We start from the raw sequence: 27,835 nt of genomic DNA, 5'->3' as shown, positions 1-27,835 counted from the left end.
GCATCATTCTTAGGGACCGGGAGGAATTTCCTCATGGAAAGGGCGGTCAGGCACTGGAAGGGGCTGCCCAGGGAGGTTTGGAGTCCCCATCCCTGGAGGTGTCCCAGGAAGGACTGGACGCGGCCCTCAGTGCTCTGGGCTGGGGGACAAGGTGGGGACCGGGCACAGGTTGGCCTCGATCTGGGAGGGGGCTTCCAACCTCAGATTCCGTGGGCACGGGGAGGGGAAGAAGCCACAATCCCATCCGCCCCGCAGCGAAGGGCTCTGCACCCTTTTTGAGCGTTTTTGGGGGGGTTGAGGCGCTGGCGGGGAGAAGGAAAACCCAAAACCCACAGCAAACCCTCCCGCCCGCGCCGTGTTTCCGGCGCCCGCCCGCCCCGCCCCGCCCGGTGCCGGCGGCCGGAAGTGGCGGGCTCTGAAGCCGTTCCGGCCGCCATCTTGGCGGCGGGTGGGCTGAGGTTGCCGGTGCGCGCGGCGCCATCTTTGAGCCTGGCGCGGGGGACGGCGGCGGCCCCGGCGGATCGCGGGGACAGCGCGGGGACGCGGCGGGGACACGGCGGCCCCCGGGGGCTCGGTAAAGTCCCTGATCGACCATAAATAACAGCCCCCTCGGTAGCCCGCGGCGGCCGTAGGGATGGCCCCTCTGGCCCGTTCCGCGGGGGCCGCAGGCCGCGTCTCCCCGCGCTCTCCCCACAGGGGTGTCCGCGGCCACCGGGGCGGGGGGGGGGCCGGGGTGAGGTGGAGTGAGGCGGGAACGGTGTGGGATGAGGTTGGGATGGGGCGGGTTCCCTCCCGCAGGGTTTTTGGGAGGGGGGAGCTCCGTGCCCGGGTAGGCCCCAGGCCCTTCCCCAGGGCTTCCCCCCTCACCCCCCCCAGAGCAGCTGCTTCATAAAAATCCTTATTTCCAGGTAAAACCTTTTGTCTCCCCTGCCCTAGCAAAGCCTTTGAGGGGCATCTCTAGTGTAGTCATCTAATTGCTCCTCGTTCCGTAGGATCTGAGTAACTCTGGGTGCACCCGGTTCTTAATTCCTCCTTTTTAGGGCGTTTAAAACGACGCCATCGCGCAGGGGCGGGGGGGGGTTGTTGGGGTTTTGTTTCTTAAAGGATTGGAGCTGAGAGGTTTCTGTTTTCTTCTCCCCATCGATGGTTTTGTTATGGAAGCGCCAGAAGGGATTTTTTTTTTTTTTCCCGTTGCAGTGGAGCCTCCAGGATGTTCCCAGGGATCGAGCTCTGGGCCGCAATTCCACAGTAAAACTGGTTTATTTTGGCTATAAAAAGGGAGATCTCCGGAGACAGGAGGGGGTTGGAAGGGAAACAGAACCACGGGGTTGAATTGGTCACACACTGAGCTGAGCAGGTGGGCTGGAGGTGCCCCTGGATGTGTCCAGGAAAAACTTCCTCTTGGAGTCACTTCCCGGCTGGAGTGGCCCCTTTCCAAGCGGCTGCTTCCAGGGGAAACTGAGCTTCTTTGGGATTCAGGAAAACGTTTCAGTGAGGAGGGGGGGTTTTCACAGCAAATCGCTGCCAGGCCCCGGGATTGAGTTCAGAAACAGGGAAAGAACGGGAGAGTTTTATTTAATTATTCCTGTCTCATCCAGGAGTGGATTTAGCAGCTTCCCTGGGTTTGGGGTTGATTCCTGGTGCCTGTTGGAGGAGGAAAAGCCGGTGGACAGTGAGAATGGTTGTAAAGGGGGGTAGAACACGTAGTTCCTGGTTCTTCTCCTCCCTTGTCAGTGGATAAATGGAGGGTTTGAAACATCAAATATTGTTGTAAGGAATTAAAGGCACAAATAGAGCAGCAGGAGAAGCTTTTCCAGGGAAATCTTGGGGCTTCAAAACCAAAAATTCCCCACAGGGTGGTGCAAGGAATCTGCTCTCAGGTGTTTTTTGAGGTGCAGAAAGGTTTGCTTCCTTCTTGCTCTTCAATCCAGGGCAGAGGCAGGTCAGGAAGGTGGGAAATCAGCCAGGGAATGGGATTGGTTCTGCAGTACCAGGAAGGAGAAGCTTCTAAAATACACTGAACAGGTTTTCGTTCTATTATTTATCTTCCCTTAAAATATATAAAGTTTATGTTGCTTTTGGTCATGTTTTTCCTGACCCTCAGCTACTGTAGCTGTACTTTTTTTACAAAATGGGTTCAAAATCTCTTAATACAAACATTTCACTGGAGTTCTGGGGGAAAAAAGTGTTTAAAGTTCTCATCAACTTGGATCAGAGGCCCGCTGAGTGCACCAGAGTTACTCATTTTTATTCAGATTTTCTGGGGTGAATTCAGTTGATTTTTGCTTAGCACTCAGATTGCCACTTTAAAATTAAAGAAAAAAGGTGTTCAATTAAATTTTTTTTATAATTAAATTACCTTCATGGAGTTTAGAACTTTTAAGGTTTTTTTTGTTGGGGTTTTTGTGGGTTTTTTTGTTGATTTTTTTGTTGTTATTGTTAATTGTTTTAAAGTTTTGCTTTATTCCCATTCCTTAAACAAGATCCATTGAAATTCTGAACAGGAATATGGAAATATGGAAACCCAAATGTGGAATATGGAAAACTGCTGAGCTGATTTAGTTTAAAGGAACTCAATCTGAAGGGATATTTTTTTTTCCCCCCCAAGCTGGTGGATGTAGGAATGTTGAGTTATAGGTGTGTCTCACTTCCCAAGGAAAGGAAATGCCACCTTCCAGCCTGGAAATTCCTTGTGATTTGTGTGTGAATGCCTTTGCTCAGCCAAGCCCTTAATTACCATGGATTGAAGTGTTGCCTTGTGCAAACTGAAGAATTCGGCCTTGAAATTTAATCTAAAACTCCCAAAAGCAAAGCACTTGGAAAAATGTGTCTCCTTGAACCTCCACACGTAGGAGCTCCGGGAATTTTTAGAATTAGATTCCGAGGAATCTGGATGACACAAAGTCTGTTTTTGAAGGTGCTAAAGGTCAAGAGTGAATAATCCCATGGATATGGAAGAAGGGAAAGAAACCTTGCACTTAAACTCCTGTTTTATTCCCTTTATCAAGCAGTCAAAAAACAATAACACGTATGAGAACCCAACTTTTCCTCTCTTTATTTTAGATTTGGGAAAATTCCTTGCCAAAAAAAAAAAAACCAAAACCCTGGAAAATTCACTAGTGTTTGTGTGAGTAAAAGGTTCCAACCATTTATTACTGATCTGTAAGAACGATTTCATTCAGTTTTGTCCCCAAGAATCCGAAATCCTTTTGCACAGAAATGTGCAGTGAAAGGGGTAAATCACTTTTATTTGAATTTTAGCTGGTCTGGTTGCAGGTTTTGTGGCATTTAAAAAAAAAATCAACCGAGAATCCTAAAAATCTTAATTTTATAAGAATATAAAAATAAGTGTACGACCTCACATAAAAAAAAATGCTGTAGCTCAATAAATCGGGTTCTGGTGGCACCAAAAAACCATCAGCTGGATTGGACCTGAGCCATTTCCAAATGATCCTGCAGCGATATATGATGATGGATACATGGATTAGGGAACAGCAAATTTGTAGCATGTGATGGAAAACCAAATTATTTCCCAAAATCCAAGCGTTTCACGCCCCGTGGTTTCATGCAGCCATGCCACTCCAACCGGGGGCACTTCCCTGCTTCCCAAGGCTTGCTGTGTCCTTGATCTGCTTTATCCTTCCTGCTCCTGACCTGTCTGCTGAGGGTTAGAGCCATTCCCGAGGGATGGACCCCCCTGGCTGGATGTGTTTGTCCCGTGTGCATGGAGGGATGTTTGTGTGCTGCCCCCAAAACCCCCCGTCCCAACTAATCCCTGGCAGCATCCCCCCCGACTCCTATCCAGATATTATGGAGATATTTCATTTTTTCCCCCCAGTTTTCTCCAAATGAGAGGCTTTGCCTGCAGTTTGCTGTGGCAAACAGCCAGAAATTCTCATTTTTTGCTCTCACTCTCACTTTATTCTCCCTCCTCTGGCGTGTGTATAAACACATCTGTGCATGTGGGTTTATACACACAAATGTGGGCTTTTCTGTACAGGTAATAAAGATGGGGGGGGAAGGTTTTTGTGTTTTCTTAATAGGTGAAGAAATCTTGGAAGACCAGAAATTGCAACTTACTGAATGTTAAATTATTAAAAAAAAAAAAAAAAAAAAAAATTAGAAATTGCCCGGCTGTGGAAGATGGAGCCTCATTTTTGCAGCCACTTTGAATCCCAAGTTCATCTTTAAATGCGCTGGGGCTTCTTTTGGTGGTTTTTTGGTGGTTTTTTTGGAAGAGCTAAGTAACCCTGGCTGTCTCCAGGCTCACAGTGTTCCAATGGACTTGCTTCCTCCATTAGTTGTAAGATGTTTAAGAGCACATCCTAAGTTTGAATTGTGGATGAGAGGTTCCCTTGGCAATGTGAGAAGGAAAATTCTTTCTACCCCTTTGTTATTAATTCATGGACTCAAGTGTTGGTTCGGCCTACAGGAGAAGGGAACTGGATGTCTGGGAAGATCAAAGTCTGTGCTGAAGTTGTCCAGGTGTGTGAACCCCAAAATCCACAGGGACTGGAAAAATGTTTGATGTATCTGTTGTATTTGATAGAAATTATTAGTCAATAATTGATTAATCATGTAATAGTTCAAATGTCATATTATTCAAATGTCATTTCAAAAGATGGGATATTATTAAGATGTGGTGTTATTAAGTCATATTAATGTGATATTATTGAGCAATTATATTAAGATACTGTTATTATTACTATTATTATTTATATGTAATTATTAAGGCATAATTTGAAAGGTAATATCAATATCAGTTATTATCAATATATCAGTACCAATTGTATTATCAATATATCAGTACCAATTGTATTATCAATATATCAGTATCAATTATATTATCAATATAAATTATATCAGCATCATTAATAACTCAAAATTATGACCAGTTTTTTAAGAAGTGGCTCACTTTTAGGCTTACAGCCACACACTAGTTTTTTCTCTGCTCCAAAATATATAACTGTGATTAAAATCACAGAATAGGACTTGTGCTGACAACATTCATGTGGTTTTCCACAAATTTGGCAGAGTTTTTGTGACCAGCTGATTTCAACACATTGCTCCCCTCAAGAGATAAATTTGTCTAAGAGAAAACAGCTGTAAAAATGCTCATTACTCAGTTATTTGTCACTTATTGATCCCTTTCTTCAGGGTTACTTTTAAAAAGAAGATTTCACTTCTAAGCCAGTAGAAGACTTTGAGTCCCAGAAAAGTGAAGCCAGTTCTTGCCAAGTCTGGAGGAAGACCCTGAGAGCAAACCCTGCGAGCTCATTCCAGGAATTTATCCATTATGTCTAACCAGGGAGACGACTGCTACTTCTACTTCTATTCCACGTGCAACAAGGTGTGTTTGGGAGCATTTTCCTTTGGGATTTGGTTTTTCCCTTCTTAGTTTATAAGCGAGGAGGAGGAAGCACGTGAGGAGACACACAGATTGCTGTTAACTCAATTAACTGCTTCCAGCTCCAATAAAGTGGGCATTTTTTTAGGCTGGATGGTTTTATATCTCTTTTTTTTTTCCTGCTTTGGTTTTATATCCCTTTTTTTTCCTGCTTCCCTTTGGATTCCAGGGAGACAGCTGTGCCTTCCGCCACTGTGAGGCTGCTCTGGGAAGTGAGACCGTCTGCACCCTCTGGCAGGAGGGTCGTTGTTTCAGGAATGTCTGCAGGTTCAGACACATGGAAATCGATGTGAGTGTTTGCAGAACAAAGCACTGACAGCATTTTTCAGTGCTGTGGGTGGGTGAATGTGCTTTTACAGGATAGATTTACCTACTTTAAAGGGATATTGGTCACTGGGGGGGGGGGGAAGAAAAATCGATTTCTGAGGTGTATCTCGGCGGGAAATGTTTGTATTAGGTGCTGATATTATTTGCTTAATCAGAGGTAAAAGCAACCCCGTGGATCACACGGCTTAAATGTGCTGGGAAACAGCCTCCTGAGGGCTGGGCTGGAAAATGGCCTGGCAGGTTCCTTCTGCCTTCAGATAACATTATCCCAACCTCTTGGAGCAGTAGAGGGAGGGGAGAAATCAGATGGGAAGGAACCAATGCTCTGAAAGATAAATTCAGGTGGATTTAACCTGGGCATTTGAAGCCATTTTTCCCTCTGAGTAATCCCATTATTTTGGATTTTGTACTAGTTTAACCCTGAGTTCATGTGTCAGGCTGGCCTGTCTTCCCCAGCTGAGTGACAGGAAAGCAAAGCCAGACAATATTTAGTTGTTCCCCCCCCTCCACAAACTCTGTTTATATGCCCTGAAATATTTTTAGCGAGAAGTTGACATTTGGACTGGCATTTCAGCACTGCCCTGCAACAGTCCTGTCTCTGACACGTTATGAAAGTGAATCTCTTTGCAAGTCTGAGCTTGGGTTTGTCCCTTCCCTCAGAAAAAGCGGAGTGAGATCGCCTGTTACTGGGAGAACCAGCCCGGGGGCTGCCAGAAATCCAACTGTGCTTTCCATCACACCAAAGGCCGTTACGTCGATGGGCTCTTCCTACCCCCGAGCAAAAGTGAGTTTCTCAGCTCCATTTTCTGTGATTATTCAATATTTAGTCGTGAATATTGCTTAGGATGGGGTAAAACACTGTAGAGGCTGTGGGAATTGGTCATTCATGAGTGCAGGGAGGAGTCTGCAGTCACAGGCTCTCAGCTGAATGGAATGTAGTTCTGGGGTTTAATTTTATTTTCATGCTCAGCTCCTCTGTGATCTTTGCCTTTCAGGTTCCTTTCCCCTCATTTAATCCTTTCTGGGTGGGGAGGTGGGTGTGGGAAGGAAACCACAGTGTAAGCAGGGGTGGGGAATAAGGAAACTAAATTCAGTAGCCAGGTGGGTTTATCTTATCTACCTTCCCTGTCATACCTCCAACACTGGGGTCAGAGTTTGACCTGGCCAGGTGACAGATGATCTCCTTTTCCTCAGCCACACTCCCAAGTCCACCTGAGTCTGCAGAAGACGATGGGAAAATGGCTCAGATGTCGCTGCAGCAAAACAAACTATCTGTGCAGTCCAACCCCTCCCCACAGCTGAGGGGGGTGATGAAAGTGGAGAACTCAGAAAATGTCCCGAGTCCTACACACCCTCCAGTTGTCATCAATGCTGCAGATGATGATGAAGATGATGATGGTGAGCATTTTTTATTTACTGAGGGTATTTCTACTGTAAATGAATATATAAATCACATAATACCTGAATTTTGTAGTGAGTGGTTAAAACTACAGGCAAGAGTCTGGAGTCCTAAATATCTTTATGGGTTGAAATGTCATTGTATGAGCTGCATAAACATGAAGAATCATGTCTGATCCCTACTCCATAAATTAATTGGTTTATTTTTGCCTTTCAGACCAGCTTTCTGAAGAAGGAGAAGAAACTAAAACACCTGTCCAGCAGCCAGCCACAGAAGCCCATAATGGATTGAGGCTGATTTCCACCAGGAAATCCAATGCTAATACAAAGCAAGGTATTCCAGCAGCTGTAGGAGGATGGATTGGAAGGAGAATTTGACAATTGAAAGCAATATGTTCTAAAAACACAATAGAACATGAGGTCACTGAAGGGAGTGATTTCCATCTAATAATGTCATATGTCCCAAGGAGGTAAACTCCTCCTGGTTTGCTTTTGTGGAACAAAACAGAGCCACAACATGGAGTTTAAATGCCTGCAGATGTGTCCTTTCAGACATTGTGCAAATGCCAGAGGAATCTTTAATCCCTCTACATTACATTGATGCTTGAAAGTGGAGATGTTACCCTGTAGGATGGAGGAGGGTGAAGGAAGGTGCCAATTCCTTACCAAAATACCATCTGTTCTGGGGCTGTTTTTACTCATGGGGAGTGTTGACAGGGTTTATTCAAAATGCCTTTAAGCCTCAGTTTCGTGAACTGTTCTCTGCTTTCAGATGACAATTTAAATTTCGGAATAAAAACACTCGAAGAAATCAAATTGAAGAAACTAAAGGAAAAAGCCAAAAAGCAAGGTGGTGAGTTAATACCCCCTATTTTCCTGTCCTTCTGCCTTCTGTTCACCTTCTCTTTGTTTTTAATCCTTCTGTTATTACTTGAATAGCTGGAATTTGCAGGAGAAGGATGTTTTTTTGGGGGGCTCAGAGTGGGAGATGGTTATTGCAGCTGAGAGCTGCTTGGAGGACAGACTTTTGGGGGCCTTGAGCTGCTTTGGCATGTGAGCTGTTTCTGAAGCAGCTGGTGTTCCTGCTTGGAATTCCAAGGGCAAATCCAAGGGAAACTGCTCATCTCTCTTATTTACATGTACTGCTTGTTGTGTGTTTGGCAGTAATGAGTAACTGATGTTCTTGGTCTCTGTGATGGTTCTTCTGTTTTGTTTGGTTGGGTTGTTTCCCTAAACATCCGTATTTGTTCCATGCTCTGATCAGAAGGTCCCTCAGGAGTTGCTGTTGATCCACTCCAAGCTCGGACAATTCCTGTGCCAGAGAAGGAAAACGTCAGGACAGTGCTGAGAACTGTGACTCTGTCCTCAAAGGAAGGTAAGAACTTCCATTTCACGGCTCCTAAATCAAACTGTTCAGTAATAATTAACTCACACATGTGGTGCTGCCTTTTCTAATTCAAACCACTTCATGCTTGAAGGCCCTGGTTGTGTTGGAAAGGGTTGGAATCTGTAGGTGCTGGATTTGTTATGTTGCACTAAAAGATCAAGGAGAGGTTTTTCTCATTAAGCCATAACTGATCGTATCTTATCACATCCTCCAGACTCTCAAATGTGTTACATTTCACTTGGAGGTTGAGTTGTAGAAGTGCAGTAGCAGCAGGGAGAGGCTGATGGCAAAGCAAGAGTGAGAGTGCAGAGAAGAGGTTAATTAAAAACAGGAGTAATGAAAGGGAAGATAGAGAAGATGGAATTATACAAGTAGCAAATTTTTGAAGCATTGAAGAGGCTGACAGTGGCAGTTGTGTGATAAATTAATTTTAAAGGAAATTATAAATTCCTTTTAAAGGCAAAAAACATGTAGAACCACTTCTACTCACAGTCATTTATTAGTTATGGGGTTTGGCTACCAAAGGAGTGTCATTTTTAGGGTCATGGGCTGGAAGGATGATGCTTTTACTGGCTGCTGGTTTCTGTGCACTGAAGAGATGATTCTTTGTTTTAGGAGAGGATCCTGTGATCCAGCTGAATCTTCCTGACAGACTGGGAAAACGGAAAACTCTCATAGGTGAGAGCTTTTTGTGAGCTGCTCTTTAGGTGCCCTCACCTAAACATGGTGATACTGGAAGGTATTTTTGGGGAGGAAATAACATGATGTGCATTGATTGCAAACCCACCAAATTCTCTTAGCAACTGAAAGGCAAATACCAGGAAATAAACCTGGAAGGATTGAAGTCTGTGGCTGACTGTTGGAAAATCCTCCTGCAGAGAAACCTTCTGAAAGTGTTTTCCCCTTTGTGTCTTTGTGAAGCTGGTAAAACCTTCCTTCCTCTGAGGCGAAACGTTGCTGACAGGCTGGGCAGGAAGACAGAGCTGCTGGAGAATGCTGAGAAAGCCCCCAGGAGAGGCACAGGTACCAAACACACCTGGATTTTACACTCCACACTTTCTGCTTAGGTTTTCTGTTCCTCCTTCTAGTGGTTCTTTTTGCATGTTGGTTGAGGGCTCAAGGTAACTTTGAATCCCACTGGAGTGATCTCCTGTCTCATCTCACAAAATCAGGATTTGTGCAGTCTCCCTCACCTTTTCTGTTCTGTGTTTTAGTTCAAGTGCTGAAGTCCCTGAGGGAGAGGCTGGGACAGCCCTCTGACCAGAGCAGTACAGAGACAGGTAATAACTGGATATTAAATACAGCTCCCCCTTTTTTCTTTCCATGAACTTCCATAGTGCCCTAAAAGTTAATTTTAAAGAGTTGCTGCCCCTTGCTGGGGTGCTGAGCTGTCCTGAGGCTGCTGTCACAGAGGTGGCTCCCACATGTGTCTTATCAAGGTTTGATGCTCCTAATCCATCAGAAGCTGCAGTTGCTCACACACAAGTAGGATAGAACCATTCCCAGGAGCAGGGGTTTGGGATGCCCATGGATAGACAAGGCCTAAGAAGTAACAAAAGAACTGGTTCTGGTTTTCAAAATTCAGGTGGTTTAAAAGAGGAGGAGAATGTTATTGTTAATTGGGATTGTTCAGCCTGGAGAAGGGAAGGCTTTGGGGTGATCTATTTGTGCCTGAAGGAGCCGACAGAAAAGATGGAGAGAGACTATTTCCAAGGGCCTGGAGTGACAGGGCAAGGGGGAATGGATTTACACCCACAGACAGTAGGTTTAGATTGGATATTAGGAATAAATCCTTCCCTGTGAGGGTGGGGAGGCCCTGGCACAGGCTGCCTAGAGAAGCTGTGGCTGCCCCAGCCCTGGAAGTGTCCAAGGCCAGCTTGGATAAGGCTTGGAGCAACCTGGGCTAGTGGAAGGTGTCCCTGCCCATGGCAGGGGGTGGAACTGGGTGAGCTTTAAGGTCCCTTCCCACCCAACCCATTCCATGATTATGCAGAGGATACTGACCTCAGATGCATCATCTTGAAGAGCATCAAACCCCCTCTCCTTAGTGCTGTGACAGATTTTGGAGACTCAATGTTGTTGGACTCTGTTTAAACACTGGTGCTCCCCTTTTTTTGCTGCTGGCAGAGAAGGCTGCCAAGCCCATCGAGGAGATCCGGGTGAAGACCCTGGAGGAGATTCGGCTGGAGAGGGCGAGCCAGAGGCGGGGGGAGCCCCCGGCCAAGCCCCCCGGCGAGGCCCGGAGGGTGGAGGAGCCCAGCTCAGGGACCAGACCTGCCCCCCCCGTCCGCATCAAATCCCTCTCGGGAGCCCTGGCGGAGAAGAACCACAAGAGGTTGGAGGAAGAGAAGGAAAAAAACCCAGAGGAGTTTCCTGCCAAGCCAAAAGCTGAGGGAGAGCCCAGGAGGAGCGTTCCTGCTCCAGCCGTGCCCGGCAGGGTGCAGCTGGCAGAGCCAGGGAGAGCCAAGCCAGCGGGAGAAGTGAGGATCAAAACCTTGGAGGAGATCAAGAGGGAGAAAGCTCTGAGGATGCAGCAGAGCGGGGAGAATGTGCCAGCTCCTCCTGCACAGCCCGAGCCTGCCCTCAGAGGGAGGAAACTCCTGCGGGTCACAAAGCTCATAGGTAAGGAGGTACCTCCCTGGGGAAGTGCTTCCCTGGGGAAATGAGTCGTTTCCTCAGGATTCACTTTGCTTTTTCCTTCTGTGAATACCAAGGTCAAAGGGACCTTGTTGTATTCCACAAACTACGTGATAGTTTTCCGTATTTCCCACTGGAAAATTCATTCCTTGAGGAGCTTTGTGGTCTGATTTCTCTCTTGTATTTTTCTGCCATTGGTTTGTGGTATGGGATCTTCCCTGTGCTGAATCCAGGGTTACATTCCTCTCTGGAATATGTGTTTATTGATGTATGTGTGTTTGGGAAGGATGTATCAGCTTCTTAACGAGGGCATTAAAGACCTCATCGTTAAGATTATATAAACCACATAAAAAGAGATTGAGGGAGAGATGAGAAGCTTCAGGAATTGCTTCCTGTAGCCTTTCCCTCTGTCCTGAGACATGAGAAAATAAACACACCAAGGAAACCAGGTTTCTTTACCTCTGCTGTTGACAAAATACTTATTTTTCCCTTCTGCTTGTTTTAAAGCACCTGGAAGAGAAGAAAAAATGATAGTGGAATTGAACAAACCTTCTCCAAAAACTGTCTCTGCACCTGCAGAGGTGAGTCTGTTGTGAAAACTTCGATATATACATTTGTACATAAAATTTCTGATAAATTTTGCCATGTTTTGTGTGTAAACTCACTTCCTGCTCCCAGTTGGAATGTGTTCCTACCTTTCCTCATTTGGTATTTGCTGCAGTGAAGTCCCAGGTCCTGTCACTTCCAGTAGCATTTCCAGACAACATCATAACCCTCACTTTGAATTAATTCATTAATTTGAACTAAAACCTGGAATTATTCTGATTGTACCTCACAATGAAACCTCTTAGCACGAGAGGTTAATGTGGGGAGAATGGTTTTGTTCTCAGTGGCTTTCTCTGGCAAACTTTGGGCATGTCTTGAAATTCTGAGCTGAGTATTTCAATGACAAAGGCTGGAGGTTTCACGAGAGGACATCAGGCTGTATGGGGGAGCTTGTATGGCTTTGTAGTCCTTAAAAAGAATGGATAGAGTACAGCTAGAGTCTTCTGCTCCATGAAAGCAGCTTGCTGTGTTGGGAATTGCAGGCTTTTGAAACATTATTACCAGAGCAAAGCAGGGATCTTGTTACAGGCAACATTTTACACAAAAAATGTTGGATTTCAATGGTCCCACATGGAGCCATTTTGGAGGGATTGCCACCCAGATTTTCCTAGTGGAATCTCCTTAGATTTTTGTCCTAATAATCCTTTTCTTTTTTAATTTTTTTTTTAGCCCTCTGGTCAGAGTGCAGCTAATTCCACAGTGCAGGTGAAGAGCCTGGAGGAGATCATGTGGGAGAAGCGACAGCTGAAGCAACGCCAGGAGAAGCTTCAGAAGGAAGCAGCTGCTGTGCCAACCCCAGTGGAGAAACCAGCCAAGGAGAAAACTCCCCCATCAGGGAGCCCTGAATCTGCTGTGGTTTCAGGACCAGCTTATCAGCTGGGGAGGAGGAAACTGGTGAAGCCTCAGGAGGATGGGGTGGGAAGCCCAGAGAAGGACCCTGCAGTGTCCCCAGGGAAAAAGGCAGCCCAGCCTCCAGAAAGGAAAGCTAAAAGTGAGTGTTGAGTGTCAGCTCAGGGTGTGTTGATGAGAGCAGCCTGGGGAGAAGGGCCACGTGTGCTGGAACCAAACCAAATCCTGGGCTGCGTCCAACGGAGCGTGGCCAGCAGGGCAAGGGAGGGGAGAACCCCCTCTGATCCGCTCTGCTGAGACCCCACCTGGAGTCCTGTTTCCAGTTCTGGTGCCCCCAGCAGAAGAAGGAGGTGGAAGTGGTGGAGGAAGCCCAGGAGGGGTCTCGGAGCCAATAAAGGGACTGGAGCACCTCCCCTGTGGAGACAGGCTGGGAGAGCTGGGGGTGTGCAGCCTGAGAACAGAAGGTTGTGTGGACACCTCACAGCACCTTCCAGGACCTGAAGGGGCTACAAGGCAACTGGAGAGGGACTGTTCATCAGGAAGCAGAGGGACAGGACAAGAGGGAATGGCTTCAAACTGAAAGAGGGGAAATTTAGGTTTGATACACAAAAGAAATTCTTCCCTGTAAGGGTGGGGAGGCCCTGGCACAGGTTGCCCAGAGAAGCTGTGGCTGCCCCAGCCCTGCAAGTGTTCAAGGCTGGGTTGGGGCTAGTGGAAGGTGTCCCTGCCTATGGCAGGGCGTGGAACAGGATGATCTTTAAGGTCCCTTCCAACCCAAACTATTTTCCAATTCTATAATTATGGGACTATTAAGAACCTGTTGTTTTTTTGACCCAAGGCAGAGCAAGGCTGTGCCATCTCACTCTTCCTTCTCTTCCAGCCAAATCCAAGGTGTGCCTGAAGCCTTTGGATGGGAGAGCCACGTCCTCCCCGAGGCAGGCCCTGAAACGCAAGGGCACCGAGAGCCACCCCACTGCCGTGGTGGCCGTGAAGCCCCTCAGTGCCACCGGTGGGGACACCAAGGAGCCCTCAGCCAAGAAAGCAGCTGCGGTAAGGACAGTGCTCGAGCCAGCTGGGGGTCCCCAGGAACATTTATGGCCAAATCTCACCCTCTTCTGGGAGAAAAGGTGGAAAACTGAAATATCTAGGGAAGATTTTTACTGTCTTCCTTCTCCCCAGGCCGTGGCTCCTGCTTTGCCAGAGGACAGCCTGGTCTCCATACCTCGGAGGGAAAAACCTCAAAGCAGGTAACAGTCACACCTTTGTCCCTTTTCTTGATCTCTGCCACTTTCACGTGAAACAGGTGGGTTTGTTCACGTGTGGAAAATTTCGAGTTTCGAGGTAATCAGTGCCAAAATCCCAACAAAGAAACAATTAATTTGAAGTAAGTTTTGTAGCAGCAATGCTTATTTAGGTGGTTTTCTTAAAATGCTGTACTTGGGTACAGCTTTTCAGTGACTCTTTGGGTTTTCTGAGTGCCTGTAGAGGTTCACTTCTTCCCCTTTTTATGGTCAAATCAGTAAAGGTGGAAAAGTCTCTCTGGCTACAAATACTGACCTGTCTTTCCCAGACTCCAGAAGTCTCTTCATGGATAAATCCCCAAACTGACAACTGTACCTGCTGATCCTGGACTCTAAAAGTAGTCCCAGGTTAACTGAATCACAATCCCCGTGTGAGGTTGAGATGTAGGAGGGTTAAATTCCAGGTAAGGAATGTCACACACTGATGTTCCCTCTTGTTCTTGCCAGCCCTGAGCTCCACCTCGGGAGCCAGGCAGACTCCCTGGCACAGTCAGAGGTCTCCAGCTCGACTTCAGCTTCCTCAGAAGTGCCGGTGAAGCTGCGCCGGCTGAGCTCCACGGGCTCTGCCAAAGCACCTCTGTCTGTGGAGGATGACTTCGAGAAGCTCATTTGGGAAATCTCAGGAGGCAAACTGGAAGCAGAGATTGACCTGGACCCAGGGAAGGACGAGGATGACCTCCTTCTGGAACTTTCGGAGATGATTGACAGCTGAACTGCACAGTCTTAAAAAAAAAAAAAAGACAAAAAAAAACAACACCAAAAAAAACCCAACCATAAACTCTCCCCCTACACAACCCCCAAACCTGTATATTTTGTTGGATACGTGGAGGTGATCCTTTCCTAGCTGAGGCTGAAGGCACAGTTGGATGGGCAGGATTAAGCAGGATCTGCACTTGTCCTGAATTTCCCTGGGACTGTCGGTGGCTCCTTCCACACGGAGTGGACAAAGCACTTGTGGTTTTTTTGGGGGACACAGAGATCCCATCTCCGGACTGTGGTGGTTGTGAACTGATCTGCTCATCCTGTGACGCTCTGAAGGCTTCAAACAAAAGCTTCCACCTTCCCCCCTCCCTGGCACGACCCAACGTTCAGCACATTTCAGCACTTCGTGTTCGGATCCCGTGGACAGTTGGTACCCAAAGCCTGGAGTTACTATGTCAACTCTTGAGTTTTACTGCTGTACGCTGTCATTTTGACTTTAATTAGGGGAATTAATGACAAAGCTGGGGGGGGAGGGAGCAGATTAATTAGTATTTCGGACCAAACACGCTGCCAAGGGCGGTGGCTGGGGTGTGTCCATCCAGCCTTACTTTGAATTATCAGGGTGCTTTTTCCCGATGGGAACAGGATCCTGGGGTGGGCAGCCAGGATTCCTCTCGTCGTCTGCAGTGAATTGGGAAAGGAAGGATTGGTTTAAGTGCCTCTTGGTTCCAAGGATTGCTCCCCTGAGCTGCCGATCCTTCATCCTGCTGAAGGAATTCCTCACGCCGTGACGTCCGCCAGCATCCGTCTCACATGCCCATGGAATGACTCTGGGAGAGAGGAAGAGGGCATGGAAGGTTTCCTCCTCCTCTATCAGCCCGTGGAGGCGGGATTTTGGTGTATACCATGGTTTCTGTAAATATTTTATTCTTCCATTTTATATTTGTATTCTATTTAAGGTATTAAACGTAGGCTGGTCACCTCCGCCCGCCCCGCTCATGTCTGTACAGACCTCCTGGTTCTGGTTTCTATGTGTATTTTATTTAAGGAATTGTATTAAACACCGTCTGGTCGCCTCCTCCTTCCCTGTAGCCGAGTGTTTATAAATAAAAAAGCGCAGGAGGGGGGTCTGGGGGATTTGGGGGCTCAGGGGGGTTGACCAGGGCAGGGATTGTCCCCCTGTGCTGGTGCTGCTGAGGGACCTCAAATCCTGTGTCCAGTTCTGGTCACTCAGTTCAGGAGGGACACTGAGGGGCTGGAGCGTGTCCAGGGAAGGGGCTGGAGCTGGGGAAGGGGCTGGAGCAGCAGGAGAACTGAGGGAGCTGGGGGGGCTCAGCCTGGAGAAAAGGAGGCTCAGGGGGGACCTTCTGGCTCTGCAACCCCCTAATAGGAGGGGGGAGCCGGGGGGGTCGGGCTCTGCTCCCAGGGAACAAGGGACAGGAGGAGAGGGAACGGCCTCAAGCTGTGCCAGGGGAGGGTCAGGTTGGACATCAGGAGGAATTTCCTCCTTGAAAGGGTGGTCAGGCATTGGAAGGGGCTGCCCAGGGAGGTGAAGTCCAAGGAACGACTGGACATGGCCCTCTGATTAACAGCGCTCTGGTGACAAGGCGGTGATCGCTCAGAGGTTGGACTCCATGATTTTCCCCCCCGAACATTCCCGGTTTCCCGCCCTCCCGGAGCAGTAGAGCCGCGGTCCTCCGGGCCGCGCAGTCCGCCGCTCTCCCAGAGTGCCCCGCGGCCCCGGCGCGCTGTGAGGGAGCGGCAGCCATGGCGTACCGCGGGCAGGGCCAGAAGGTGCAGAAGGTGATGGTGCAGCCCATCGTATCCTGCACGGCCCGTGGGGAACGCGGGGGGAACGCAAGGGGAACGCGGGGAGATCGCGGGGGGCGAGGGCTGCCGGCCGGGAGGGGGCCGCGGGTCGCGGGGGGCACCCGGCGGAGAGCGGGTTCCAGGCCGCGGAGCGCGGCTCTCCCCGTCAGGGCCGTGGGTGGGATCCCTCGGGGGGGTTGTAACTTGGGGGTCGCGGGTTTCAGTCCCGGGTGGTCACAGGTTGTTTCAGCTCCCGAGGTTTCGCGGGTTTCACCTCCCGGATAGAGGATTCCATTCCTGGGGGTCGCGGGTTTTATCCCTCGGGGTTCCTTCCCCCGAGGACCGTGGGTTTCGCCCCCCCGGGCTGTGTCCCCGGGGGTCCCTGGCCGTGCTTACCTTAACCCTCCCCTCCAGAACCTGATCTTCCGATACCTGCAGAACGTGAGTACCTGGGGGTGGCACCTCTTCCCATTATCCAATTTAAATCTATTTTGTCTCAGTTTAAAACCGTTTGGGGAGTGTCTGGTGCTCCTTGAGCACGTGGCCTGTGCTGGGGTTGTTAATAATTCGGGTTTTGACCCGGTTTCGGTGGAACTGAGGAACTCACAGTCATTCAGAGGGGTGAGAACAGCTCAACATTTCCTTCCCCCAGCCAGGAATTACCTGTGTAACAGGTGTTGATCCTGCAGTCCGGGGTGTGGGATGTTTTCACAGAACCCCAGCGTGGTTTGGGTTGGGAGGGACCTTGAAGAGCCTCCAGTTCCACCCCCTGCCTTGGGCAGGGACACCTTCCACTGTTTCCCTGTGACAATTAAAAATCTCTGCTGTCCTGTGTTTCATTATTAAATATTGTTAATTAGTATTTATTAACTGTTATTTATTATTATATAATTAATTATTGACAAAACATCAAAAACACCAGAGGACATAACAGAGAGACTCCTCTGAGAGCTGCAGTGGCTGTTGGCAGCGAGGAGCCCTGGGTGCCCAGGAGGGAACAAACTGCTTGGGGTGTTTATGTTCCTGTTTTACTCTCCCTCTCCATGATTTTTAGAGATCCAGGATCCAGGTGTGGCTCTATGAGCAGGTGAACATGAGGATAGAAGGCTGCATCATTGTGAGTATCACTGTTCCCTTGTCACTCCTTGATCATTTGGGGAGGGGGTTCAGGTTCATAAATTCATTTCTTCCTTCTTTTTCTGTTGTTTTCCAAGAATGTCTCTCCTGTAAAGAGCCTTAATTGCAGAGCTGAGGAGGGTTTGTGTGGTGGTTGCTGAATTTTACCTCCCTGACTGTGTTTGGTGCTGTTCCCAGGGCTTTGATGAGTACATGAACCTGGTGCTGGATGATGCAGAGGAGATTCACTCCAAAACAAAGTCCAGGAAGCAGCTGGGTAGGTCAGAGTGGCTGTGGGACCTGAGGGAGCCTGGGATCCAAGTGTGGGACCCGAAATCCAGGTGTGGGAGCCTGAAGCTCATGTGGAACAGACACTGGGCTCAGTTCCTGCTGTTTCCCGAGCTGGTGGATTTGCTGAATGTGCAGGAAAACGTGTCTGGGCCTGAGAGCACATTTGGGCTTTCAAACAGCTGTAACAAATCCAGGTTGGACAGGGCTTGGAGCAGCCTGGGCTATGGAAGGGTGTCCCTGGGCTATGGAAGGTGTCCCTGGGCTATGGAAGGTGTCCCTGCCCATGGCAGGGGGTGGCACTGGATGAGCTTTAACCCAACCCACACCATTCCATGGCTCTGTGGTCTCTCCAATCCCTGTTTCCCTTGTGTTGCAGGTCGGATCATGCTGAAAGGGGACAACATCACCCTGCTCCAAAGTGTTTCCAACTAGGATTTGTTCTTCACAGCAGTGGCTGGAATGCTCTGGAGTGACTGAAGTGTCAGTGGGAGCAGGACTGGGCAGTGGGGAGGGAGCTGTGACAGCTGGGGCTGTGTCAGGGGTGGGAACTGCCCCTTCCTCGGGGGGGGGGATTTTTTTTGTAGTTTGATGTATTTCGCAAATAAACATTTTTCATGTTATCTGTAAATGTAAACCTTGTTTTCAGTCTCAGGGTGCAGAGAAGGGGCAGAATGTTCTCCAGGTGGTTTTCTCTGGGGGGGTCTCTGTGTGTTGTGGGGTGTTAGATCTGGTTTAGGAGGAGAATCTAAAAATTCAGACCATTCCAGGTAATTTTGAAGTAACTATTTTTGCAGTAATGTGCAACTTTTTTACTAATAGTGTAGTATATTTTAAAAAAAGTTTGTTTAATGCAGAAAATTAAATAGAAATAATTAGAAAAAATTAATTTAATTTGCCTCAGTGCTGAGCTCCAGTTTATCCACTGAAATAAAAGTGGGAGCCTCCAAGGGTTTGTCCTCCCTCTGAGCACGTGGCTGGCACGGAAAAGAGATGGACATGAGGAGAAATGGCTGGTTCTTATCAGCCCTGCTGCTGCCAGCTGCAAATTGAGCACTCTGAGAGTCCCTGATGCCTCCAAAGCTCCTCTGATATGATCAAATTAGCGCTGCTGGAGTCGATATTGGAGCAGGTTGAGGATGGGAGGAAGGAAGTCCAGGCTAATCAGCGCCGAGGCATCTCCGATAAGGGCCCAAAATAGTCCCTAATTATGTGCGTGGGGGAGCTGCAGGAGAAAAGAGGCTCCCGGCAGGAAGCCCTGGAACTGCAAAGGGCCTCCAGGAGAGCCCTGGATGTCCAGGAGGAAACACAGCCCCATTGTTCCAGCAGCTCCTGGCACTGGAGCCTTGCGGTCCAACAACAGCTCCTGGGCATGGCCAGCCCAGGGACAGGGCACAGAAACAATCCCTGCCCGAGAAACACTTGCCTGTCCTCCGAAAAACCGCAGCGCTGACTCATCCAAAGGCTTGCGGAGCGTTTTAACCCCAAATCCTTCCAGCTCCCGGCGCCTTCCCGGGCTGCAAGGGGGGAGAAGGTGACGGCTCGGGAGCTGCTCAGCCAGGGAGCCGAAATTCCTGCCGGAACGGGACAAAGCGGCTGCCAAGGAGTTCGCTGGACAGAAGAGGGAGCTGCGGGCTCGGCGGCTCCAGCCCCTCCAGCCGAGCGTGTCAAGCCTCGGCAGGAACTCCGAGTTCCTCTGCAGCGTTACCGGCTCCCAGACAAGCTGGAAGGAAGCGAACTGGGCTGAACTGGTGCGGGGTTTGCTCTCCAGCGGCCCGGCCTGGATCTCCCGGGCACCAGCAGCGCTTTCCCCTGCGGCCGGAGGGGATGAGGAGTGGAAGGTTCTGGGCGTGCTGAGCGCCCGGCGGGGAGGAGGAGCGGGCAGAGTGAGTGCTTCCCCTGGGGCTCGGTGTGTAGCAACCCCCCTTCCCTTTGGCTTTCTGCTGCCTTCAGGCCTGTCGTGTTTGCTTCTGCCAGCTGGACTTTTCCATAGCGTGCAAATCCCACTCTTCCATAACGTGCAAATCCCTTTCCCTCCGGGGCAGGGGGGTGGGGGCCGGTGGGAGGGGGCTGTGGGTGGGTGTGAGGTCTCTTCTGGGAGGAGATGCCTGGAGGTGGATGATCAGGAGTGCCCAGAGTGCTGGGTATCGCAGTGGGATGTCATGTTGTGGCACAGATCCCACCCTGGAGTGTTCACGCTTCTCTAGGAATCAAAATTCCTATGGTGGGACTTGCCAGGGGCAGTTTCTTACCTCTTCCAGCACCTGGATACCTGTCACAACCCCAAATCCAGCTGAGGGTGCTTTTGGACACCACCTCACCCTACCCAAATGTCTGTTTTACAGAAACAGGGCTCCTTTCTCTTAAAAACTGAGAGACTGAGACCTGTTTCTGCACTCCTGATGCCCGGAGTGGGGGTAAGACAGAGCTCCTGGGCTGCTCCCTGGCTGTGCCAGGCAGGTGAGAGCCCACTCACACCCAGGTGGGGCTCTGCAGTGTTTGATTTTTTTTCTCTCTTAGCCCTGGAAGGTGCTTTGAGTAAATATTTGTCCCTTCTCTCTGCCTGTGGCACTGGGGTTCTGGGAAAAGGCTGCTTTTCTTCCCTCTTGCACTTGGGAATTGCTTGGCCTGGCCCAGCCCAGTCCTTTTGGGGGCCGAGCCCTCCGTGCTTGTGAAAGAGCCCCCGGGGAGGAGGCAGAGGGGTCCTGCCTTTCCAGACGGGATCACTTTGTGGTTCTTTGGTGGGATTCCATGATTTATGGGATGGTTTTATGAGTTTGAACCCCAATGTCTGACCTGCCTGCAGTTGGTGCTCTCCCGAGGTGTCACTGGAGTCCTGCTCAGGCTGTGTGGGAAGCAGCAGGATCCATCCTGGGCAGGCCATGGGTTTGTGTTGAGCTTGGGATGCCTTCAGCAACTCCCATCTTTTCAGGCCTGTGATGCTCTGAATGTAAAACAAGCACACAGGGAGGTGGGATGTGAGGCTGTGTGGGGTTTAGGAAGGGAAAATCCCCTTTGCCACCACCTTTGATCCCACAGAATTCCCTTCTCCTGCATCCCCCCCCCCCGTGCTTCACTGCACGTTATCTGGGAACGTATTTCCAGCGCTGGGATGTCTTAGGGATTGTGTGCCTAAAAATAATAATATGGAGCAGAGAACAGTGGAAGGTCAAGGACTCAAAGGGGCTTAGAAACTGTGCCCTGGGGGCACCATCTGAGTATGGAGAACATGTGTTGAGGGGGGAGCAGCCTGAAAGCCCTGTGGTGCTTTCCCAAATTCCCTGCCCGTTGTTGTTCCAGTCCCACATGGGGATGGAACTCTTCGGGGTTGTTCTTTGCCGTTTTCCCCCGTGGGCAGTGAAGCTGCTCCTCTTTCTGCCCTGGGGTCGATGCCCACCACGAGCACATCAGATGCCAGGGCCAGAGAGGATTTTGCTGAGCAGCCATTTTGCCCTTTTCCCCCCCAAAATCCTTGCAGAAATCCCACCCCCCCCCCTTCCCCAGATCCCTGCAGAATCTCCTGGAAGCAAACGCCCCGAACTGGCTGCAGCAGGTTTCGAGCTGTGCCCTGCGCTGGCAGCCCACACACAAGGTGCCCAGCATGGCAGCCCCCCCGCCGGGGCCTCCTCACATTCAGACCCACCAGGGGCATCATTCCCATTGTTTGTAACATCTCTTGGAAAAATGAGTCATGGGCGTTGTGCCTGCCCTCAGCGGGGACACTCTGCCACATGAGCAGCAGCTCCGCCCGCCCCCCGCGCCGCCGCCTCCTCCCAGTGCCCGCGGCCCCTTCCCGCTCCCAGCGCCACTGGTTTCACTGGAGCTGCTCCAGCTCCCGCTTCCCTCTCCAGTGGTAGCCTGGGCTGTTGGTCAGGGGTATTCCCTGATCCCCCTGGATGGAGCTCAGCCCAAGGTTCATCGCAAAATCCATCGCCCAAAATTCAACCCCGACCCCGTTCCCGGAGGTTTTCATCCCTCCTCTACCCAGTTTTCCCAGCACTTGCCTCTGGGCCGTGTTCCCACCCAGCAGTGTCAGGATGGGGAATGTTTTTAGGGCTTCTCCCACCATCCCAGTGTGTTTGTGGAGGGGCAGGCTGACATCCACTGCAGGATTTGGGGGGTAGATGTGGTAAAGCGAACCCACGAGAGAGATTCAGGCTCGGGCAGTTTATTTTACTCACCTGGGAGTATTTATTAAACCCAGGAGGTCCAGGCCTTAGTCCAGGTCCTGACCCAGGTCCTAGTCCAGGTTTTGCCTGGAAGGTGACAGGACAAGGGGGAATTGTTCAAACTGGAAGAGGGAAGGGTTAGATGGGATATTGGGAAGAAATTCCTCCCTGGGAGGGTGGGGAGGCCCTGGCACAGGTTGCCCAGAGAAGCTGTGGCTGCCCCATCCCTGGAAGTGTCCAAGGCCAGGCTGGACAAGGCTTGGAGCAACCTGGGACAGTGGAAGGTGTCCCTGCCCACAACAGGGGGTGGAACTGGATGACTTTAAGGTCCCTCCCGACCCAAACCATTCCATGATTCCACGTGTTTGAGCTCAGGTACCAGGTCTGCAGGAGGGTTTCTTGCTGCTCCAAAATCAGACAGAGCTTTCCCGGCCCAGCCCTGCTTCTGGCTGCTGCTTTTCCCCGATTTTTCCTTATCTGCTGTTCCCCAGCCTCTTGTCTGCAGAATAGGAGCAATGTCTAATAGTCCCCAGGGGGGGTGATGGCTGATGGAGTGGTTTGATGTCCTCAGCTGAGTGGAACAGTCTCTGGCTCTCCTGCTGCCAGACAAGCTGCTCTCTGAACAAACCAGAGTTTTCCAGGGATGTTTCTCTCCTTCCCTGTGCTCCCTGTTGGGTGGGTTAAGAGTTAAGGAGATTATTCAAGTGGTTTTCACCTTGTAAACTGAGCTGGGAGTAGCCTGGTGGGGGATCTCACGGGGTTGCCCAACCTTGGTTGGATTTTGTACATTAAGACGCTATAAAATAGAAGGGGAATTTTGTCCCAGACACCAAAGTCCCCCCACCAAGGACACCCAGCCTGGTTTGTGGCACCTGCAGAGCCGCCCTTTGTCACCCCACAGAGCACAGACACCCCCTGGGCTGCTCTGAGGGTGTTGGGGGGCCAAGTGGAGCCTGTTTTGGGGGAGGTGGGCTGGGATCTGGGGCTGCAGGGACCAGCATCCGCCCTCAGAGGGGCTTTGATGTCAGCTGGGGCCCGGCAGAGCCTCTGCAGCGCTGCCTCCTCCCCAGAGAGAGTGTTTGGGGCCCGTCCTTTATCGCTCATCAGCAGCACAGCCAATATTCATCTCGAGGAAGTGAGATAAAATCAGAGCCCAAGGTGGGCTCCGAGCCGGGGGCACGAGTTTGGGGGGGAAAAGGGAAAGGGGGGCTGTGGTGGGAGCTCTTTATCAGAGAGGAAATTGCACTATTTGAGGGGGGAGAGCCCGTGTGTGTCTGTGTGTGTCTGTGCACCCACAGTTGTGGAAATAACGCTTTTTGGGAGCATGAAAGAGCTCCCAGCCAGGCTCGTGCCAGCCCTGCAGCACCTGGGGCAGGTTGGCATCTGTGTGTGCCCAGGCTGGGGTTAGGCCTGTCACTGCCACCTCCCGAGGTTGGTGGCTTGGGAGGACGGAGGGAGTCCCCCGAGGGATCTGCAGGACCTGCAGGAGCAGCCAAAGCTGTGGGAGCTCCCAGATCCAGGGGGTGCAGAGCCCAGGGGATGGTTGCTGATGGTTGCCGTGCCCCTGCTCCCTGTGGGACCCTAGGGGAGCAGAGGGTTGGAGGCAGCAGTGCCAAAATCCAGCCTCTCTTCTCACACCTGACCTGTTGTCCCCAAATAGCTCCTATTGATCCCAGAACAAATCTTTGGGTGCTTTTTCCACGGATTAATCTCCGGGGCGTTTCAGAGGCGAAGTCCAACCTCATCTTCTGATTAGAAGCAGTGGGAATTCCCAGGATTAAAACATAAACACACCAACCTGGGTTCAATTATACCTTAATTAGCTGCAGTTGCTTCCCCCTGAAAACCCCAAACGCTGTGATTTGCTCTTGTGGAGCTGAGCTCGATCTGGGGCTACTGAAAGCTTGGACTGGGCTTGTCCTCCTCCATCAGGGGATGGGCTGGGGGGGTCTGGTGGTGCCCAAGGGGCACGTGGGCAGTGGGGAAAGATCCTCTGCAGCAGCTGAGCCCAGACCTTGGGCAGCCTCTCAGCCCTGGGGCGGGAGGGCTTCGGTCCAGGCAGCGAGGGGGGGTTGGGCCCTGTGCTCCAGCTCTTCCAGATGGTCTGGGACCTCTCCTTGGGTTCCCTGGAGGGTGGTCGGGCCCCTGGGGAGGGGGTCTGAGCCCAGCTCCCCGAGTGGTGGTGAGGAATCTGTGCCAGGCTGATCTTCTGCAGGGTCAGTGTCCCCTTCCCCCAGCTGGGCTTGGCAGCGTGGCTTTTCCAGGCCCCTCCCGGGGCTCATCCCGGGCTCCCTGGATGAGTTCCTCCCTTCCCAGCTGTTGTGAGCAGCCTCCTGCTGAAAGGATGTCTCTGGGGGGAGCGGTATCTCTTCCCTGCTCCATCGATTTCCCAGCCCACCCCGGGCTCTGGAGGGGCTGGAATGGGCTCCCTGCTCCTTCCTCATCCCCCAGCCTTTGCATAGCACCCACATTCCATTTTCCAGGGGAAGGAGCCGTGGAAGTCAGTGCTGGGGAGCTGCAGCCAGGGCAGGGGGCACCCAGGGCTGTGCTGCCCCTTCCCAAGTCCTCCTGATGGTGCCACAGGCCTTTTCCTCGGTGATGGAGAAGCCAAACGCCCCCTTGCCTGGGGGATGTGGGTCTTCAGGGGGTGCTGTGTGATGGAAGAGGCAGGAAAACACAGGGATAGTGCGAGGTGGGCACGGAGCTCCTGGAGGCAGATGGGACTTTGGCTCCCACGGAAGATGCTGGATGGGGTTTGTCCCCTCACCCTGGCACAGGGTTTGCTGGAGTGCAGAGGGATGGAGAGGGATGGAGAGGGATGCAGAGGGATGGAGAGGGATGCAGAGGGATGCTCTAAGCCCATCCCCGCGGGCTGGGGGGGGGGTCTCCGTGTGCCCCCCGCTCGGGTGGGTGGTCCCGGCCGTGCCCGGGCTGAGCCGTGCCGTGCCTTTTCGGGAAGGGTGGCGGGGGAGGCAAACACGCCTGCCTCGTTATTCACTGTCCCACACACGGAGCCTGCCCGGCCCTCGGGAAACCTCCATCCACGGCGCGGCTGGGATCTGCAGCGAAAGCAAACAATGGGATCCCCAGGGACAACAATGCCCCATTGTCCTTTGAAGCCATAACAATGAGACAATGGCCCACAGTCTGCTCCCTTTATTCCCAGGCACGCCCCCCCCCCCCACCCTCCCCGCAGCCCCGTCCTGCGGCCCCGGGACCCGCCGTGTCCGGGGGCTCCCCGCGGACCCTCCGCCGCTCGCCGTCCCCCCCTCGACCCGCCCGGCTCCGTCCCTCGCTCCCGGGGTGAGTCTCGGGGGTCCCCGTGGCCTCCCCCGTCCGCGTGGGCTGCGCCCGGAGAGGAGAAGGAGGTGGATGCTTTTGATCCTCGGGGTTTTCACGGGAGGGAGGGAGGGAGGGAGGGAAAAGTCCCTCCAGGTCACGCGGTGCGGGCCCGGAGAACAGCGGGGCTTTGTTGTCTCCGGGGATGGCCACTTGTCAGCTCTCCATCGCGGCACGCCCCAAAGGTTTCCTGGGGTTCCCCTCTCTTCGCGGGGTTAGGAACAAACCCACTCTGGTCGCTGCAGGCCCCCCCAGATGCTCGGCAGGGGCTGGGTCCGGGGAGGAGGCAGCAGGGGAAGGGGGGCGGGGGGTCCCCACCATCCTGCAGGACCCGGGGCACCTCGGGAGCCTTTGAGCTGTTTGCAGACACCTCTGCTCTCATCCCTCTGTCTCCAGGCCGCATCCAGCCATCCCCAAGGATCAGCTGCTCAGCTGCTCTTTGCATCCCTGTGGTCCCCACGAGCTGAGGGGTGAATCCCCCCCTGCTTTTCCAGCTGGGCAGCAGCAGCTCGGGCCACTGGGGGCTGGCAGTGAGAGGGTGGAGCCCACCCTGCAGCTCTGAGGGTCCCTGTCAGAGGGCACAGTCACCTTCCAGCGTGGGGGAGATGCTGGGGGGCAGTGGGAATGCGGCTGCAAAGCAGACTTGGTGTTTCTTGCCATGGAATTCCCTCCCTGTCCCTTCCCTGGCTCCTGGAAAAGCAGGGACGGGGCAGAGCCAAGGTTGTGTTAACCAGGGACCATCAGGGACTGCTTGGCTGGGCTTGGATCCGGGCTGGGTGAGGGATCCCCGGCCTGGGATCCTGCTGGGATTCAGAGCAGGGGGAGCTGGGCCCGGGCACGTCTCCATGTGTGTGGCTGTCCCACGGCCACCCTCGTGTCCGTGCCAGCACCCTCGTGTCTGTGCCAGCACCCTCGGCTGGGAGCAGAACTGGGCTCCCATTCGGCCTTTTCCTGGTGCTGGTTTGTCGCTGGGAGTGGAGAACCCAGGGTGGGGGACACGGGGACTCTGGTGTCCCCAAAGGCCACCACCGACCCCCCACCCCCTGCACTCCTCCTGTTACCTATGGGCAAACAAACCCACCTGAATAGGTAATGAATGGAGTGAGAAAAGAGCCCCGAGCACATTGTGCTTCCAGCGAGCCGGGAACAATTGCTAAATACAAATCACAGAGAGAAAAGGGAGAGAGAGAGAGACAAAAGCAAGAACCCCGGCACAAAGGAGAGGAATGAAATGGTAAGTAAAGTCAAACAAAAAGGAGCCGGGCTGAGACAAAAGGAGGGAACAATATCCCCGAGGCAATAGGCTCCTGAACAATGGGGACAGTGACAGCGGCACAAAGACACACTGTTTGCAAGTAGACGTTATCTCACACAGCCACTGGCAGGCCTGGCCCTGGCGCTTCTATTTTCAGGGATGCTTTTGTGCTGCGCTGAACAATATTCCTTGCATGGCTGCAGATAGAGAGATGAGGGGGGTTCGGGGCTTTTTTTTTTTTTAGCCTTCCCGGTGCCAGCTCTGTAATAGGAGCAGGTTCAGCCCTTCGGAGAGCGGGACAGAGCGAGGGGTGGGCGAGCAGAGCGGGCTGAGCCCGCCCGGTGATGCCAGGGGAGGTGGATGTCATCGGCTCCCGGCTCCGGGCTGGGACCCTGCTCAGCGGGAGCCCACGGCGCTGTGTCCCGGTGTTTTAGGGGCTTATCGGCCCCAAGTTTGCATTTGAACAGCTGCACTTGGAGCCTGACTCCAGGACCGGGCAGACCAGTAGGATGGCTTTTCCCGGCTCCTTTTGTTTCAAGCACTTCAGTTTTTAACCTCTGAAGGTGCCGGCAGGGAGGGAGGTGCCCGCTGGGCTGAGAAGCCTCGGGTGCTGCTGGCAGGGCTCCCTGGCATCCCTTGGCACCCTCCGTGGCCATGGGTTAGGGTTAGGATCAGGGTTAGGATCAGGGTTAGTCACTCAGCCCCCGAGGCACAGTTTGGCAGAGTTTGGAGGGGTTGATCTGCAGGTCCATCCATCCTGGGTGAGGATGTCCCTGACTGTCCCAGCCTTTTCCTGCCGGCCACCAAGCTCAGGTTTGTGCACACCTGGAGCCACGGGAAGGGTGGGCAGGCAGCTTCCCTTGTCCCTTGTCATACTGGGGCTGGAGGGGGCTGAGGGAGGGCAGGCCCTGCTCCGTGCCCTCCTTGTCTTGCCTCCTGCATGTGCAGGTTGCAGGTCTGTTCCCTGGCATCCCTCATCCTCAGATGCCTCCTCGGGTTGTGCCAGGGGCTGCTCCCACTGGACAGCTTTTCCCATCCACTGTGGAGAGCTCTGTTGCTGTGCCTGTGCTGATTTGTGGGTTCATGGAGCTGGTTTAGGTGTCATCCAGCTCTTTCCTGGACAATCCTCCTCCAGGGCCTTCCCAGTTGTCTCCCACTGCCTGGTTCTTCCCAGGAGGGTTCTTGGCTGTGTGTGGAGCCCGGGGTCACTGTTACACACTGGTTTGATGGTGTTGTTGCAGGATA

The 27,835-nt window shown here is 51.9% G+C and overlaps 2 protein-coding genes across 5 annotated transcripts; both read left to right on the top strand.

Moving 5' to 3' along the window:
- Positions 1 to 483: 483 nt before the first annotated feature.
- Positions 484 to 15,627, top strand: ZC3H11A (zinc finger CCCH-type containing 11A). Of its 4 annotated transcripts, none has more exons than XM_027695161.1 (18): positions 484 to 574; positions 4,433 to 4,485; positions 5,158 to 5,350; positions 5,577 to 5,696; positions 6,395 to 6,518; positions 6,929 to 7,132; positions 7,350 to 7,466; positions 7,905 to 7,985; positions 8,397 to 8,507; positions 9,135 to 9,197; positions 9,441 to 9,542; positions 9,734 to 9,799; positions 10,647 to 11,141; positions 11,664 to 11,737; positions 12,432 to 12,753; positions 13,492 to 13,661; positions 13,791 to 13,858; positions 14,360 to 14,624. In XM_027695161.1, the coding sequence occupies exons 3-18, from the start codon at positions 5,297 to 5,299 to the stop codon at positions 14,622 to 14,624; spliced, it is 2,436 nt and encodes an 811-aa protein (XP_027550962.1). In that variant the 5' UTR covers positions 484 to 574; positions 4,433 to 4,485; positions 5,158 to 5,296. The 4 variants fall into 4 exon arrangements, with proteins under 4 accessions (XP_027550962.1, XP_027550961.1, XP_027550963.1 ...); XM_027695160.1 differs by lacking the exon at positions 484 to 574 and adding an exon at positions 605 to 3,127; XM_027695162.1 differs by lacking the exon at positions 484 to 574 and having other exon boundaries at positions 605 to 4,485; positions 7,905 to 7,982; positions 14,360 to 15,627.
- A 709-nt stretch (positions 15,628 to 16,336) lies between these two features.
- SNRPE (small nuclear ribonucleoprotein polypeptide E) lies at positions 16,337 to 18,458 on the top strand. Its single transcript, XM_027695246.1, has 5 exons — positions 16,337 to 16,435; positions 16,838 to 16,864; positions 17,478 to 17,540; positions 17,738 to 17,816; positions 18,207 to 18,458. Exons 1-5 carry the CDS (start codon positions 16,382 to 16,384, stop codon positions 18,260 to 18,262), a joined length of 279 nt encoding a protein of 92 aa, XP_027551047.1. The 5' UTR covers positions 16,337 to 16,381; the 3' UTR covers positions 18,263 to 18,458.
- The last annotated feature ends 9,377 nt before the right edge of the window (positions 18,459 to 27,835 follow it).

The sequence above is a fragment of the Neopelma chrysocephalum genome, unplaced genomic scaffold, assembly GCF_003984885.1.
Source record: "Neopelma chrysocephalum unplaced genomic scaffold, ASM398488v2 Primary Assembly neopelma1_100, whole genome shotgun sequence".
In the NCBI taxonomy this organism is placed as follows: Eukaryota; Metazoa; Chordata; class Aves; order Passeriformes; family Pipridae; genus Neopelma; species Neopelma chrysocephalum.
Note: the sequence above shows the minus strand (reverse complement) of the source record. Positions and strands in the feature narration are given on the sequence as shown.

Coding starts and splice junctions, on each gene's coding strand:
- ZC3H11A (XM_027695159.1), top strand. CDS start 5,297: ATGTCTAACCAGGGAGACGACTGCTACTTCTACTTCTATTCCACGTGC. Junction 8,508..9,134: donor GACTCTGTCCTCAAAGGAAG/GTAAGAACTTCC, acceptor TCTTTGTTTTAG/GAGAGGATCCTGTGATCCAG. Junction 9,543..9,733: donor AGCCCCCAGGAGAGGCACAG/GTACCAAACACA, acceptor TCTGTGTTTTAG/TTCAAGTGCTGAAGTCCCTG.
- SNRPE (XM_027695246.1), top strand. CDS start 16,382: ATGGCGTACCGCGGGCAGGGCCAGAAGGTGCAGAAGGTGATGGTGCAG. Junction 17,541..17,737: donor GGATAGAAGGCTGCATCATT/GTGAGTATCACT, acceptor TGCTGTTCCCAG/GGCTTTGATGAGTACATGAA. Junction 17,817..18,206: donor AAAGTCCAGGAAGCAGCTGG/GTAGGTCAGAGT, acceptor CTTGTGTTGCAG/GTCGGATCATGCTGAAAGGG.